At 38.2% G+C, this 17,052-nt stretch overlaps 1 protein-coding gene across 16 annotated transcripts in view; it reads right to left on the bottom strand.

The window, feature by feature from the left end:
* MBNL1 (muscleblind like splicing regulator 1) overlaps positions 1-17,052 on the bottom strand; it is a 192,583-nt gene that overhangs the window by 17,724 nt on the left and 157,807 nt on the right. For 9 of the 16 annotated variants that reach the window (XM_050966018.1, XM_050966031.1, XM_050966029.1 and 6 more), the window contains 5 exons: positions 11,782-11,814; positions 9,270-9,470; positions 2,508-2,765; positions 1,244-1,297; positions 284-437 (listed from right to left, as the gene is read on the bottom strand). In XM_050966018.1, the coding sequence (XP_050821975.1) occupies positions 284-437; positions 1,244-1,297; positions 2,508-2,765; positions 9,270-9,470; positions 11,782-11,814 (700 nt within the window). The remainder of the gene's footprint in view (positions 1-283; positions 438-1,243; positions 1,298-2,507; positions 2,766-9,269; positions 9,471-11,781; positions 11,815-17,052) is intronic. The other 7 variants (XM_050966026.1, XM_050966020.1, XM_050966025.1 and 4 more) reach the window with 3 other exon arrangements.

Raw genomic sequence — 17,052 nt, 5'->3', positions numbered from 1 at the left:
TAGATCATGTGCTTCCAAAATACTGATTTTCATATTAGATTGGAGAACATCTACCCAGCTTCCAAGACAAGCATACAGAGAAACAGCATTCTACAAAATCCCTACCTGATCACGAACACCATAATTCCTAGACTTCCTTTCCTCACTCTAAGCAAAAAACATCTTACTACAACTGGGTATATGTCAATGACTATCAATACAGATACCTTTAGAAGTTTATTACAAATGCTGAACACTAATTTTGTGGCATACTTTGCTCTACAAAGACTAAAGAGATACTTACCTGGTGGGAGGAAGGCTGTATGCTGTTGTAACTGCATGTTGGCAAGAGCTTGTTGGTATTGGAAAATACCAGTATTAAAGACTGCGGTGGCACCATTGGTTTTTTCAAGCGCAGGCCTCTTTGGTAATGGGGGAAGTACAGCTTGAGGAATTCCCTGAACGGTGGATGAGTATAAAAAAAAAATAAAGTCCAGTCCAAAAAAAGAAAAAAAGAAAAAGAAAAATCAGTAGAAGACAAAAAAGAGTCAGGCAGCACCATGTTTATCCACGAGCAAGCAAGCACCAGAGCAGACTCAACTACTAAGTAAAAGGCAAGGTAACAGCTTTAAAAGGAAGCATTACTTTAGTCTAACAATAAAGTAGTATAAGTAAATGTATTGGAGCTCTATGTTATAATAATGTGCTAAAATATTGTATAAAGCTTCAGGGTTTCAGTAAGAAGCAACAATATCGGGAAAAAAGAAAGCTGCACTGCTAGCTCCATGAGGATTGACAAATAAAAGCAATGTTAATAGTAATCTCACAGAGTGAATGAAACAGATAAGATAATACTAAAAATTATACCCACAGTTCCCAAAGTCTAACTAGACATGCAAAAATGTACCAAAGCATGCTGGTACTTTAACATTGCATTACAAATGTTAAATCTACATAAGAATATCACTAAGCCATGCCAAGCAAACAGATACATAAAAATACAGTAATAAATACTTTTTTAATGTCCTCAGAGTACTTCATTTACAACATTCTAAAAGGTGGTTAAACTGAATGTGGGCTACTGCGCTTTAGGAACATTTGTTTGGCACATACATTTATGTGTATATTGCATTCTTTCCCACTAATTGGAACAGGAAACCACACTCAGTTTTCCATTGTATTTCAATATTTTACAAATTAATAAAAAAAAAGTGTATCTACAATAAAGCTACATGCCAAGCTAAAAGGTGAAAGGTCATAGTACCAGGTCAAAGGTTGCCTCGAGGGGTCGCTTCAGTGATTTGACAGCCGACTGAGTCTTAATTAGCAGGCAGCGAGCACATGATGGCAATGGGCCAGTGGGGTTCAAGCGCATTAACATAAACAGCAAGCAGAGGTGCATCATGGGGGCAGCAGTGCATTTTTGGGTAGGTGAGAAAAAACAAATAAAAAACAAATCATCGGAATGCCATATACAACGAATAACAAGACTAAGCATGCACAATAAAGGCACTACTAAGTTGTTATTGTGAGGATACAACCTCTATGTAGTTAATTACAAACAAGATAATCTAACAGAAAAGAGTGAAAGGAGAGAGAAAGAGAGTCTGCCTTCTGTATTTTTGCTCAAGTATCCATAAACAAACATAGAAAAAGGTCTCTCTCATGGTTATTGTACTATGCTATGGATATCAAACCATGTTTTACATGAAGTAGTATTTTAATGGTCATATCATCTAGTTATGTAAAAATATAGGACAATATTAACAGCTAAGCAAAGAACGAAGACTGGACCCATTAAAATCAGTTTCAGCTCACATTAAAAATTTTCTTTAAGAATACATTTTAGCAAAAAGCCAGTTTGTACTAATTTCTAATACCTTCAAATGTTTTCCTACTCCATGTAATAGCCATATTCAAGCATCCCTAATTGTGCAATTATTCATCCACACCGTAATATTTAAGATGAACAAAATATGATTAAATCTCCCTCAAATAATGTTACAGTCTATTTGCTTGAAAACCTACTCTTAAGTAGTTTCAGATCTTATTTTTTAAATTAAGTAATTTTTAAGCATATTACTGGTGGTACAAAAAAACCCCAAGATTAAAGAAGAGGAAAACGAAGTTTAGTGTAGAAACAGGAATACCATTAATGGTAATTTATATGGATATACTTAAAGACAGAAATAATGGACAGACATTATAAAGTAATGTTTATACATTATTTCTATACAGACAGAAATAATGTATAAACAGATAGATACATATTTTGAATCTACATATAAGTACACACATGTATGTATACATACACGCACACACACCCCTGTATACATTAGCTGCCAAAAATTAGTAAAATATTTTAAGTCTGAAACTATTTAAGAGTAGATCTGGCACCACATGCTGTAAAAGCTCATTACACTGTGTAGTGAATGGGATACCTGAACAACCATATCTTCAGCAAGAATAGTTAATAAATTAAGCATTTATCACCAGTGTTACATTTTGAAGGTGTCTTCTGGACTCACCATGGCAGCTGCAGTAGCTGCTGCTTGGGCAGCTGCAGCTTGGTTGACCTGGTACTGGGCAGCCTTGATCTTGGCTTGCAAATGTGCAGGAGGGTGAAAATATTTGCACTTTTCCCGTGAACACCTCCCTTTGATGTAATCCATGCAGACAGTAACTGTGTTGTCGTTGGTATCGATCATTGCACTGTCAGCAGGATGAGCAAACCGGCAATCATTTTCTCCTCTATTACAATTGCCACGCTGATACTCTCGACATACCTGCAGCATCATTAAATGAAAACCAGTTAATGTGCCTGGGTATCACATGACATTGTTGACTTGAAAAAAGTAATCACAGAGAAGGTGTAAAATATAGTCAGCATTTTCAGGGAACTCTTTCAAAAACAAAAACTGGTAGCGCAAAGGCATACTGAACTTACTTGAGATGTCCCTTTATACTGCCAATGTGGTATAAAAGAGCCTGAGTAAAGATGAATCATCCCCAGAGAGTCCCAATCCATTGATTTCTATAATTAACTACATTTAGTCCAATTCATCAACATGTACTAATTTAGAAAAAAATATGTTTATGGTGTTAATCTTGAATGATAATTAAAACAATAAGCCAAGGTCAAAACTACTTTACTGTAAAACACAATTTCTAAAGTGAACTATTTGTTAAGGATTGTTTTATCAAGTTAAATATGTACAATTATTGTCAAAATGACCTTCCTAATCTTTGAGATCAACCCCACAGCTACATTTTTGGCTTCAATGCATTACATACTATTACCTCTATCATTTATATATATTTACATAGAGCTATGTCAGCAATGAGCATCAATAGAAATACAGCGTTTAATGAAATCTCTCAGCTATTCCATCCTTTTAACACAAGAGGGCAACCGAAAACACACAATTATCCAGTCTGTTTTTTCTGAACCTCCCTCATGTTCCACAGTCTTTCAGCTAACAAACCCCCTTTTTATACCATGTAGGATTAAGAGTAGGTAGATAATCTTAGAAACAACAATACAGGTGCAGCCAAAGCATTCAGAGGTCTCACCGACAATCAAAACAAAAGCTTAAAGAATCAGAAATCCAGATATTCCTTTTGGCACAGGAGAACAGACACCCTAACTAGTTGTTCCAATTACAAAAACTTCCATTGGATGCCAAAAACTATGAAAATCCCTCATTGGATGTACCACCCCTACTAACAGAACAGTAACTTCTTTAAGTGGTAACCTCCTCTCATTTATTGCACCAAAACATTGGGTTTACTTCTCACTAACTTTGCAAATCCTAAATTTAAGGGAACTACATTCAAACTTTAGTTTTATTGTCAGTTCTTTACAAATCATGACCAATAATAATCACAGCAATGAGTTTTACATACTAACTTCCAAAAGCCTTTAGAAAATGCAAAGTTTCTCAAGCAGGTAAACTTGCACACTGAACAAAACTAATATAACAGATAGAATTTTCCTTATAAGGTGGGTGCCAATGAGTTTGGAACACTAGAATTTCCTCAGGAAGTCTAGTTCTGATCCTTACAACAACGCAAATAGTGTTCTTTGGTTTTCATCTACACTGGCTCTCTGGCTACACTTCAACTCGCTGTACTCCTTAAAACCTCAATCAGATGTCATCTAAGACTCCTACCTAAGACTCCCACCGTCTATTACAGGGTGATAGCAGCACTGTTGTGAATTTGCCAGCTCGGAGCACACATTTTGTCTGGCCATTGTCGCAGAGGTATTTGGAAAGTCCTCCATTTGGGGGCAGACTTGCCATCTGCGCATCTCGCATATTTCTATAGTCAAGGCCACAAGTGAGACTCTCTTTATCTTTATGTTCATATTTAGGCGGTTATTCACCAAAGTGATGATGTCAGACCATATCTAATAGTTTCCCTGTGTTTGCTTCTTTACACTGAGTAGTGACTTTACCAACCTACAGCATATTTTAAATGTAAAAAACGCTGTATTTTTTCAGACAGCTATGCTAGATCTCCCAGGTACGTATGCCCTTAACATCTACAATGATCTCTGGGTTACATTTTTCTGGCAATAAAAAACACTGTGTCATGAGAAAATTCTCTCTCTCTCTCAGATAAGAAGCAGCAGCTCAAAAGAGTCCGATGCATTAATTCAGCCAGATCTGCAATGTTTGGATACATTTTAAAATGATCCACACTGAAACCAAACAAACTTTTTTGAAATTCAGAAAAGTTCAGTCAACTCTTTCCTTACTTTTCCCTTTTCTGTTTCATGTTCTTTTCTACTTCCTGATTTCTGCCAGGACCAGAAGCAGAAATACAGAGAGGGGCACGCTTCTACTCAAGGTATTTTCAGCTAAATGTATGATATATTGTTAATCTCCTGGGAAAATTTAATTTCATGAAATCTCCATCTTGATTTCCAGACTGACTGGTATGGTTAAATCTAGCTAAACATCCAAACTTCTGCATGATTAGCCGAACCAAACACAACCTCCAAAACATTTCAAGTTGATCCTTTTACTAGTAACAATCATCAGCTTTATTGCAGGGATATTCACATTGATTTAAGGACTCCTATGGATTGCATAGCATACAGTTGTGTTCCATATCTGTCTTAAAACCAGATAGTTATAATTTCATTTTATGAATTTAGTCAAAGGAATAAAAGCTTTTAGTTATAGAACATGCTTAATTTAAGCTTCCCAGAGCATGTGTGTTAACTTAATGAACAAAGTAGCACATCACTTCTGAAAATATATTTTTAAAATTGAAAACAGAACAAATAATTTTCCAGTTCTGACCCTAAAATCCCATCTTTTTCTTTTTTTTAAACTGGACAATGCCAAGGGCAGAGAGCTAAGCTATGAACCATTCTGAAATCTGTCTATAATCATATAATTTCAAATGATATTAAATGATAGTAAGAAATTCACTTAAAGAACAGCCAGATACATGCCGTACAGATAAAACACATTTTTTCATTGAGTAGGATCAAAGACATGTAAAGATTTACAAGTCAGCAGAGCATTTTTATAGTCAATAAGGTGCTAACTAGGAAAGATTTGTCCACTGAGTGTTCACATGCAAAAGCTAGATATTCTAGAAGCCAGACCAAAGTAAGTTCATGTCCTTACATTCTACAAGAAGAATAAATCAGATTCTATAAGAATAGTTTCTGTTTTTGTGAAGGACAGAAAGGAAGGTTAGTATATAATTGTAGAGGAACCACTAAGTGAACTCAGATATAGTCTGAATCACAGTCAAAACAAAACAAAAATATCCAAAGATGGGAAGCACCTGGATAAAAAAAGAACACAGTCTTGAAATGTCTCAATAAATCCACTGGAAGGACAGAAAACTGGCTTAACTAGCAAGACTGGCTGTTTGCTTTCAGAAGCAGTGAAAATAGCAGAGGTAGCAGAATTACTAGCAACATCCTATTTTCCACTTAACACAAATAGCTAGTCTCCTCAGTCCAACAGAACAAACTGTGGCATATCAGAATTGTCTAATCAGTCTAAGAAGGCAGGAACACCTCCAGGCACTTCTCCTCCATTCTGCTTTCTCATTCTGAACTACACCACATCTCTCCACTCAGATCAATGCAGCACTAGCTCCACTGCAAGCAGACAGCACAAAAACTCCTAAGTATCTCTGGGCTGATTTAATACAGACATTTAACTAGGGGCTTGGCGGCACAAGAAAATTGTAGCAATTTAACTAAACCAGTTTAAAAACTGTTTAGTTAAATTGATGCAGCCAACACCCTTATGTTGTAGACACTCTTATTTCACTTTAGCAAAAGCTGGTAAGGAATTCACTTCTACTAATTGAGCATATAAAAATTAAATGCTTTGCTGAAGCAGACCATAATGCTGTTATTTGTAACAGACAGCAAAGGTGGAGAAGAATCCGTGAACAGGAAGGCAGAAAGTAGACTTGAAGGGAGGGGTGGAGGATTATTTCTTGAAAGCTCCAAGGGCAGGGAATGAGTGGGGATCTGTAAAGAACTGAGCAGGGACAGAGGTAAAAGCTCTGGTTCAAATGGCCATTGCTTCAGAACAGGATTCTCCTGTTTTGTGCCACTGAATATGTGGGATGTGGCTGAAATGTGAGTAAACCATGTGACTGTCCAGGGTTCCCTAGAGGACTCACTGAAACATCAACATCCATGTAACTTTTGAGAAGGGCCATCAACAAGGTGGTGTTACTTCACAAGTGAATGTTATCAGAGGGAATGAAGCTCTGCTCTCTCCTCTGTTGTGAAAGTTTTCTAAGGTCAAAGTGAAGACCTATCCAGTACAAGTCCTCAAACTATTAATATTTTCCATCAGAAAACTTGTGACAAATGAGAAATTTCTTAAATCCCAATGCCTATTTCCAGGGGTTTGTAACTTGGTTGTAATTTTTCTTTCCTTTTTCTTTTTTTTTTTTCCATTCAAAGTTCAAAGGAAACCTGCTTGGCCTTTTTTTTTTTTTTTTTTTTAAAGTTTATTGCTTTCAGATGCTTTCTGGGGCTTTTTAAATTTTGAAAATGGCTCTTAGTTCAGACTGTGGTTAGTGCCATTGGGTGTCCTGGGAGGAGAACAGCCCTCTGTTGTAGAAGAATTTGGTTTATCACTCTGCTAATGTTTTTAAACAAAAATGTCAGAAAAACTTTAACAAACACGTTCTGACCAAATGCTCCAATTTGAAGATCCACTGACTTGAGCTCCAAATTTCAGCAGTTTCCTTTATGTTATGGGTCACATTGTGCCATTAAGGCACCATGCCTTCTGGAACTTCCTGAATGGGAAAAGAGTGCAGCATGCTTACAACACAACCAGCAGATCTTAGCCAGCACTCTGAAAGAGATCCCAAAATAATTCTCATGGCAGCACTCTCTTCGGTCTCTGCATTGTTTATTTATCTATCTATCTTATTGGTCTTAATTCATCTCTGGCAAGTATCCATTGTGATGTAAAAGTCATCAAAAGAAAACTTTCCTTGATGTTTTGGAAGTAACTAAAGAGTCAACAATGCACGAATAGGTCTAAAATTGCTACATCAGTGATCTGGCTGGGTTTCTGAAAACTCTCCCCCCTAGACAAAGAAAAGAAAAAAGTCTCCAAAAAGAGAAGTGAAGTGATCTTTCAAAAGAGGAAACTGTGGTGATCTAAACTCTTATTATAGTTCAGACAAGCTTGGGAAATGTTCAGAGCATGATGACACTCCGGATGATATTCTACATTGCTTCTAACTTACAACTTTCTAAATTGCAATTTGGCAATCCTGAGATGAGTTTGGGGAAGAGAATTAATTTCCATATAAGGAGACAGATCTTCTCCAGATGCAGGTCCCGAAAATGGCAGAAAAGCACGAAAATTATGAATTAATTTATTTTAAAATGTTTGGAATGGCAATCATCATTTTTACCTCTCACATTTTTTCCAAGTACTGTTATTGAAGGGCCAGATCCAAAACTGGTGTAAATTGATTTACAGCAGCTGAGGATCTACTCCCCAAATTTTAACTTACATGAACATCAGTCTCTCTTAATTGAAAGGTTACTACCTATGTGATTAAAGATCTATCATGTGATTAAGGGTTTGCAGGATTGGGAGTTACAGATGTATTTTTTTAATTTATAAATTAATATAGAGATTGGTATTAAAAAGTTCTCATTTGTCAAAGTTACTACACAACATAGGAAACAATTGGAGTTACAGACATTATTGAGTGATAACTATGGCTAAATGTTGCCTTTTGGGGGATGGGGAGTATCTGAATACCCTATTAAAAGCATGAAACAGAACAACAAAGCAAATGATATGTTGCTAACATGGTCTTCTAACCTATCTAAACATTTAATTATAAATATCAAGTCTGTGCAATTTGGGATTATAAACACCAGCCTGCAGACTATGCTGATAACTACAGTTAAGTGGAAAGCCATCTTTCAGCATATTTTGACAGTCTGCAGCAGAGTGCTGGCTCAGGGCCTATGTTGCCACAGACATCATAAGGTGTCGAAAACACTGTCAGGCATTTTAGATAAGAAAAGATTCAGGGCAAGGGAGAACAACACCTAGAGAGGACTTGAATTTATTAGGACTGTAGCAAAGGATAACCAGGAGGCCTCTGAGGGAATTCACGCAGTATATACCCAGAAAGGAAATCAGCTAGAAGCTGAAAAAGATCTCTAATACAGATAGCTAAAGTATCATTATACCAAGTCCTGACTATCAATATCTATCCATCACACCCATTTACATAGTTCTTAGGCGCTGCTACTCTCGTGTTTGGTTTAGCAAATCTTAAAAGATTTGAGTGGTACCTATTTGCTTTTGTTTTAGTGAGAAAAGTGTATGTGTTATGAAGTTACAGCAAGAAGATCATGTCACATTCTGTTCAGAGGCTTTTATCAAGATATCATATTAACCGTCTGGATCAGAGGCATGCGCAGGAATTTAAATTTGACCCCTTTTGGAGAGCACACTCCGTGACTCCACTGAGGCCCAGTGCTGGAGGAGCGGTCAGTTCCTGCCGCGGCCCAGGGACTGGAGGAGCTTGCTTCCCCCTGCCGTGACCTCAAGGCCGGGAGGATCTTGCTTTCTTCCTCGCCCACCACAGCCCCAGGGCCTCTCCGTCTCCACGCCCCCCCACCCGGCCTTGTGCACACCCCTTGTCTGGATTGTAATTTATGTGCTTAGTTAGTTTCCTTCACAAGCACAGAACTGAAGATGCAGGAGACTAATGCATAAGATTAATAATAGGAAATAAAGCATATTACTTCCTACCTCCAGTCTGTCCGTCCTCATTAATTTCTGTGCAGCAGCAGCAGCAGCTGCAGGAACGGGGACACCAGGATTCCCTGCAACCAGCATCGGTGCAGTTGGTAAGATCTCTGCTGGGACCAAGCCTGGGGAGACAGGCCCCAGGTAGGGATTAAAGGCTGCTGATGCGTTGGTGGCTAAACTTGGTGCAACTGAAAACATTGGCTGGAAAAAAAAGAAGAAACAATTCTTTAATGTTTATACTAGTCAGTATATTAAGTTCTACCATATGCTCTAAAGTGGCTGGTTCTGGCTGTCTTTTTACCTATAATAGTAGTGTATTTTTGCTATTAATACAAACAAAACATTTGTTCTAGCTAAGGAATATACAGCAGATATATGGAATCTTAATATACTCATTTGGTAAAAATTCCATTAAGAGGGAATTCAATGTTAAGACCCCACTCATTTTTGTCTATAAATGGTAATTCTGACATGCATATGCAATATGGCAGTAGTACGACTGACCTTTGACTCTATCACCCCTTCAGCAGCCTGGCCACAAGTCAGCACTCCCACGTGGCCGTGTAAGAAAAGCATCTTACAACTGTGATGTCAGATACCCTCATGTGCACGTTTGAAGTGTGTACAAACATCCACAAATGAGAAAGGAATCTCAGTGGGTGAGAAAAGGCATCCTTACATTCAGTCATTGTTAAATAGCACCGACGTAGATTCTCTTTTTATTTTCCCTACTGTAAATAGGTAGTGAGGCAGCATAAAAGAGGTCCAAGATCAGAATATAACAGCAACAACAACAATTCTTTTTGGTAAAACTAAACAGGTTGCCCATCTAGATATTCAGTAGGAAATAAACGAACAACCTCAATGCCCTGGATATTGAAGCCAACAACTGGAGCCTTCATAGGCTCATTCAAGTTCATCCATTGCGAGGAGAACTTAAAAGGGTCCAGAAGCTCAACCAAGACTATAAGACCAAATTCTGTGCCATTACACTGGTGTAAAACTGAAGTAACTGTACTGCTCCACTGAATTCAAAGGAATTTCTCCATCTGTATAACTGACAGCAAAACTTAACCCAGAGTCCGTACTTCTGATATCTGTGTAGAATAGCTGGTAAATGCATCATGAAAGCTCTCTTCAAACCTGTATTCTTAGACTACAAATGAATATGTACCTAAAAGCCTAATGGATCTCCCTTTCTCTTCCTCGATTGTGTTTTCTCTTAGCTGGATACGCTACACAAGGATATGTTTTTTGTATTCTCTAAAAAGTAACTCAAGTACTTAGCAAGCCAGGAGCCAAAAATATCATTTTAAATGTTGGACACGGGAACACTATATACAAAGATCATTTACAAAGCACAGTGGTGTAAACTGGGAGTAAATCCTCTGAAGTTTCTGGATCTTTATCAATGTCAATGAGAAGAGAATCAGGCAAATTTAGTGTAAGTAGCAGCAGATTAATTTCATTTTGACAAATTCCATCTAATGCACAGTGTACTTTTCATTAATATACTGTTAGTAAATGGAAAAATTAGTATAAGGCATCAAGCAACAGGATTGGCCAGTTAGTGCTGTGACTATATGGAAAGCAAAATATGGCTAGAAGAGTCCCACCTTCAGCTTAATAAACCAACTATAGGGCAAATCATATTTTTTTCTATTCGTTTTCTATTTAGATAATTAGGAATATACTGCAGGCATTAGATCACTGCAATGAGAAGTGTAGAAGATTTTACAAAAGCAGCCTCAAATCATTCTGAACCTTGTCTTACAGGTACTTTGCAAAGTGCTGGATACATTTGTTGTATCAGATTAATAATTAATTATACTGACCCAGCCTAAGGTCCCTTTGCTCTCTTGTGGTGCAAAGGTGACTTAGAGCTGCGATAAGCAGGCAGCACAGCATTTCCCCTAGACTGGGGAATTCCCAGGTGGGTGTGTAAATCCAGCTCTATACATTAAGATGGGAGCAATTCTCAGACAGTGCAGGAGCCCCAGAGAACCATTAAGAGTAGGCATAACTTACAGCACTCGTGAGACTGCTCTCAGTTACACCAAGGCTAAATTAGCTCTTAGCTGGCCTCATGAGGGAAATAGGGTAAAGATGGTACTAAGCCACCTTTGCTACCTAGATGAGCTGAGCGCACACCTGAGAACTGCACACACAGAAGAGTATATATATAAATCATCATGCAAAGAGATATTTGTCCATTTTTCTACTCTAAAAACTATGACTAACATCTAAGTTTCTCCAAAGATTTCTCCAAAGAATAACTGTGTATTACTTATAATAACTATTTTCTTCAGGTCTCAGAGATTTCAGTTTATTCATTCCTTTCTACCACAATATTTCCGTAAAGTTTATGTGTAGTTAATATAGAAAATATATCCTGCAAAACCTGGTACTAATTGTTTCTGATTAAACTAGGTAAATAAACTATGATATGGTTGATCAACATACACAGTATCTGATAGTATGATACAGAAACAATGTAAAAAAATATACAAACCATAACTTCTTTGAAAAAGTTGATATTTTGTAACTGTGCCAAAATAAATGGAAATAAAATATTAATTCACATTCTGAAATTAAACAAATTGAGGGAAGGGGATACAAGGTAGAGGCAAAACATTTCTAAATACTTCACAGCAAGTCAAGGAAACTCCTTGGGTTCCCACAAAGCTTCAGCTTCTATTGCTGAGAACATTTCATTAAATCCTTTATATAAGGATTTAGCGCAATCCAGAGTAAGTCAGAAGAGGGGTTTGTGGGCAAGGAGGTTACATAGTTTGTTGAGCACAGGAATGAGAGTTGGGACTCTTATATTTTATTCCAATCTCTGTTACTGACTTGTGTGCTGTTGGGGAAGCCCCTGGTTTATCATGATATGCCTTAATTTTCTCATCTGTAAAGTGGACATAATACTATGCAGTGTTGTTGTTGTAGCCATGTTGGTCTGGGGATATTAGAGAGAGAAGGTGTGTGAGGTCACAGCTTTTACTGGACCAACTTCTGTTGGTGAAAGACTAGCTTTCGATCTTACACAGAGCTCTTCCTTCATTGTCTGCTGTTTGTGTGCACTGAAACAGTTTGACACTTTGACACAGAGTACTTGGACTGGTCATGAAATAATGTAAAACCACAAATATTATATAAAATTGAAAAAATAAATTAGAATTAAAAAAAATCTGAAATTCAAAACTGAAATTTTGACATTTTTCAAAATTAAAAATTCCCCAAAGCTTCTTTTTATTTTGAAATTTTGTTCTATGGGGATTTTCATCACAATAGATGCTTTTTTCAAAATATTTCAGTATGATGAAAATGGCATTTTTCAATGAAAAAACATTTTGACAAATTTCCAACCAGCTCCACCCACAAGGATAAATTGGTCTCACTACATATCCCACATATCTTAATGATCTCATACATTAAAGCAAACAATAAATACATTAAGGTTTACAGTGAACAAGGAAAACAGAAAGACTTGATTTTCAGGCAGAACTGGGTCTCTCTCTTTATGCATCTAATTTTGTGGCTTCAAACAACAATTTTGCCCAGATATCTAAACACTTCATTGTGCCTATATGACTTGTAGATAGATATGCGAGCAACAAAAATTGTTCATACAAATAATAGCAGGAACAAACTATTTCCTGCAACTATTTGCACCCACAACATGTTTCAAAATCTGGCAATGACCACAATGTACCTCAAGCCGGGGGGCCCTTGTCTAGCCTGTCAGGGGAAGTTATGTACCTCTTTAAGGGCAGAGGCACAGAAGCTGCTGCAGATACAGATCAGGTCAGCATGAGGATGTTGACTCATCTTCCCCTTCTCCCCCCAGGGAGCTGGAAGAGCGGGGAAAGTACATAGGTGCAAGCTGGGCGGGCTTGTAGGGAAGGAACACAATGGTCGGATAAATGATTTGATAAGGGTTTTAAAAGGAGGTGTTTGTTAAAGGAATGGAAACATTGCGGGTTCTTGGCTTCAATAGTAGGGAGCCAGCCACCCTTCCATTACAGACCATCTCTTTACCTTCAGTCAAGGTGTGGAGGAGGATAAGGTCCCAGCCGCTGGTTGGCTGGGGAGCAGGATGGACGGGGGGGGGGGGGGGGGCGGACAGAACCCCTGGGTAGCTATTGAAATGATCATGGAGTCATCTGCACTGAAAAACTTTTATCTATTGGGTACCCCCAGACAGTTGTTAATAAAGCTGAGGCCTAATTAAACCACATCCAGTGTCTCCTGCTCTCCTTCTGGTGAAGCCGCATAATGAGGCTGTATTAACATTGTATGAATAACCTTTACTTTGGGAATTTCATGACTTTTTAAAAACTTAATTTTTCCAACCTTGGTACTTAGTTATTTCTACTTTTTTATTTTTACATTTAATTTCCTTGGATCCTCAAAGCAAAATAAATAAATAAAACATAGAACTATTTGACTTGAGTTTGTTTATGCCAATAAAATCCAGGATCTGTAGGTACAATAAAATCACTTGTAATCCAACACGCTCCAATACAACTGCCTGCAACTCACTTGGTTCCTTGAACCCTATTCAGCTTGCAAATGTTACAGGCTTTAGTACGTGTCCCTTAATAAACATGTCCTTAACCCACGTTAATAAAGAGTTCAGAAACCTTCTAATATACACATACAAAACTGCCAGTTTTGATCAGAACACATACGAAATGTGTTCTCAAGCTAGAATAATTCAGAACTGGCTGAACTGGCTCACTTTTCAACATAAAAACAAAAACCAATACAAAACCCCTCAACACCTCTGCAATGAAGCCAAACATGGCAATTTTCATAAAAAAGGAATCTGAGAAAGTTATGAGACCGGCAACTTATAATACAGCTTTCAGTAGCTGCTACTTGCGCCTGCAATATTAGGTTATTACTTTAACAACAAAAAGGGGATTTCTTTACTCAACGAGCCTCAGAAAGTAAAGGTGCTGGCACGTTCTGTTGAAGACTTCCCTGGTGGCTACATCAACGAAAGAGAGCTCCATTAGCCAAACTTCACACTGTTTCACAGCTCAGAATAAATTCTCAGGCAGCTTTACAGAATGCACTGTGTTGGCTGACAATTATAGTCAAATCAAGGGAGACAACTTTCTGGCAGTGTATAAACAGTGGACCTTCAAGTCACCGAGAAAAGCCAGACACAATATCAGGGTGTTGGCAGCACAAACTTGCTCCCGCTGAAACTTCACTGGAAGCAACATTTGTTCCCAGCACTGGTAGCACTCGTGGGCTGAGGCTCTGCCTGGTTCATAAGCACAAATCAATAATTTAAGAAGCTGAGGCAATCCTGATAAGTATAAGGAGGATGCCCCGACAAAGCTGAAAGAAGAATTAGTATATATCTAGGGTTTGCAGATGTGGTTCTTTCTTACTCTCCACTGTGTTGTGCCTTGTGTAGTCACATACTTTACCCATGTAAAATGTAAGCAAGTCAAAACAGCAGTGTTTTAGACATAGGTCTGGGCTACACTAGCGAGAGGGTTTGAACTAAGATACGCAACTTCAGCTACGCTACTCACGTAGCTGAAGTTGAAGTATCTTAGTTTGACTTACCTGGCTGTCCTCAGCTCCCCTGTTGACTCCACTTACTCCTACTGCTGTGGAGTACAAGAGTCGATTCGGAGATTCTCTCTAGACGAGAGACACGATAAATTGATCCACGATACATCAAACACTACCCGCCAATCCGTGGGGTAGTATAGATGTACCTATAGTTAGACTGTAAGCGCTTCAGGTCAAAGACTGTGTCACCTTATGTATTTGTACAGTGTCTGTCAAAATGGGACTTCAATCCTGCCTGGAGCTTCTAGGCACTAATTTTAATAATACTTTTTACTCACTTTGCACAGATATTATCTGTAGGACATGAATTTTACAGTAGCTAAACTTCTCCCCCCGAACTCCCCATGATGACCCATCTTGGATGACTGTGTCCTGGATTTCTCCTCAGCTACGTGACCCCGTTAGTGATCTAAAACTATCCCATGTTCTGCAGACCGTCTTGAGATTCAGAGTACAAAAATAGGCATCTTCTTGGATTATACTCTAACATGGCTTAAACACGAGAAGAATTTTGCCACCTTAAAATGTTGTTTTTCATGAGGTGGGATGGAACCTGTTGTATCCTGCTAGACTTCCCTCAAATGTTATGGAAGCTTTAAGGACTGGCCATCAACACAATGAAGAAACAGAGGAGATGGACTCAGAGGCTGAGGATAAACACTGCTTAGGGTTTGGAGAAGCTTATATCCCCCCTTCTCTTTCCCACTCTCCAAAATGTTTGCATTATATCAGGGCCTGGAATTAGCCTGTATAGGATTCAAGTTCTCAAGCCTGATGGATGTGGTCACCTGCTCACTGGCTCAATCCTACCCACCTTCCTGCCTGCCAAGAAAACCTATTAAAAGTTGACACATGCCCAAATGCAGATTTGAATTTACCTTTCTCTTTGCCACCAGTAGAGGGGTAGCAGTGCATAAATACTGCTATTGGACACACAATGCTTCAGCACTGTTGAACCGTTGCTTCAGCACTCAGAATGCCCTTCTGACCCTCTGCTTGTTCTGAGCGCTCTCCATAAATGTGGGCATTTTGCATTAGGATGGGGAAGGATGTTAAAGTGACAGTATTTTCAGAATATCTCTTCCATGTTTATTATACTTTTAAGAAATTCAGGAGTAGAGCTGGTTGGGAATTTTTTGACATAAGATTTTTTTTTATGAGAATATGCTGATTCTGAAATTGATCTTGGGAATGTTCCAGATTTGGAACTTTCATCAAGAAAGCTCTCGCGGATCCTTCATGGGAATTTCTGGTCAAAATATATAAGAGAAAGTGAAAACATACATACAAGCCTTTACCCATTCTGGAGTAGCCAGTAGCCTGGGGGCTTAAAGTACTCACCAGAGTTGGAGAAGACCTGAGTTCAAATCCGTACTCTACCTGATTTAGAGGAGGGATTTGAACTCAGGTCTTCCACATCCCAGGTGAATGCTCTAACAACTACCAGGTTATTGGCAACTGTGGGGTGTGAAGAACTGAAAAACATTCTGAACTGTCAGAAACCATTTACTGCCCAGCTCTATCCATCAGGCAGCAAAAGTTTCTAGAAAATGCAAATAAGCAGAAGTGGGAGAAGAGGCTGAATTGGAAGGCTCAGGAATTTAAGATAGGGAATGTTAAGCTGATGTGGTATTTTAGTTTTGTTTTATACACTGAAGAGGTGCATCAACTTGAAATCTAGTCATTTCATAAATGAAATTTCAGTATCTGTCCCTAAATCCCCTGCCAATTTTTGTGGTTTTATGGTCCCATCTTTCAAGCCCTGCACAGATACAAAACTTGCATTCACATCCAATCCACAAAAAATGGGCCACGGATATTAAGTAGATATCTGTGGACTTGCAGGGCTCTACCCATCTTCCTACTTTTTTATTTAAATGTTTTTCATACTTAAATGCTCATCTGTGCTGAAAAAGACAAGTCCAGGGCCTCATTAACATCCTTGTTGTGAGAACAACACAAACTCAAACACAAAACTGATAAGCAATAGCCCATGCTATATTTGTAACCAAAACCACCTTCCAAGATACTGAACTTCCACCAGTCAAGAAAGCTGAAGTGCTTCAACCAGGATATACTCCTCCATCAGAGTTTTTAGTCTGAAGTCAATAAAACTTGTGCTTCCTGTGTCACCTAGGTTCTTTTGAACATCCACACGTAATTGCCTAAATGTGGATTTAGGAGT

This window comes from Gopherus flavomarginatus, chromosome 8 (genome assembly GCF_025201925.1).
Source record: "Gopherus flavomarginatus isolate rGopFla2 chromosome 8, rGopFla2.mat.asm, whole genome shotgun sequence".
Taxonomy (NCBI): domain Eukaryota; kingdom Metazoa; phylum Chordata; order Testudines; family Testudinidae; genus Gopherus; species Gopherus flavomarginatus.
This window is presented reverse-complemented; position numbering and strand designations above follow the sequence as displayed.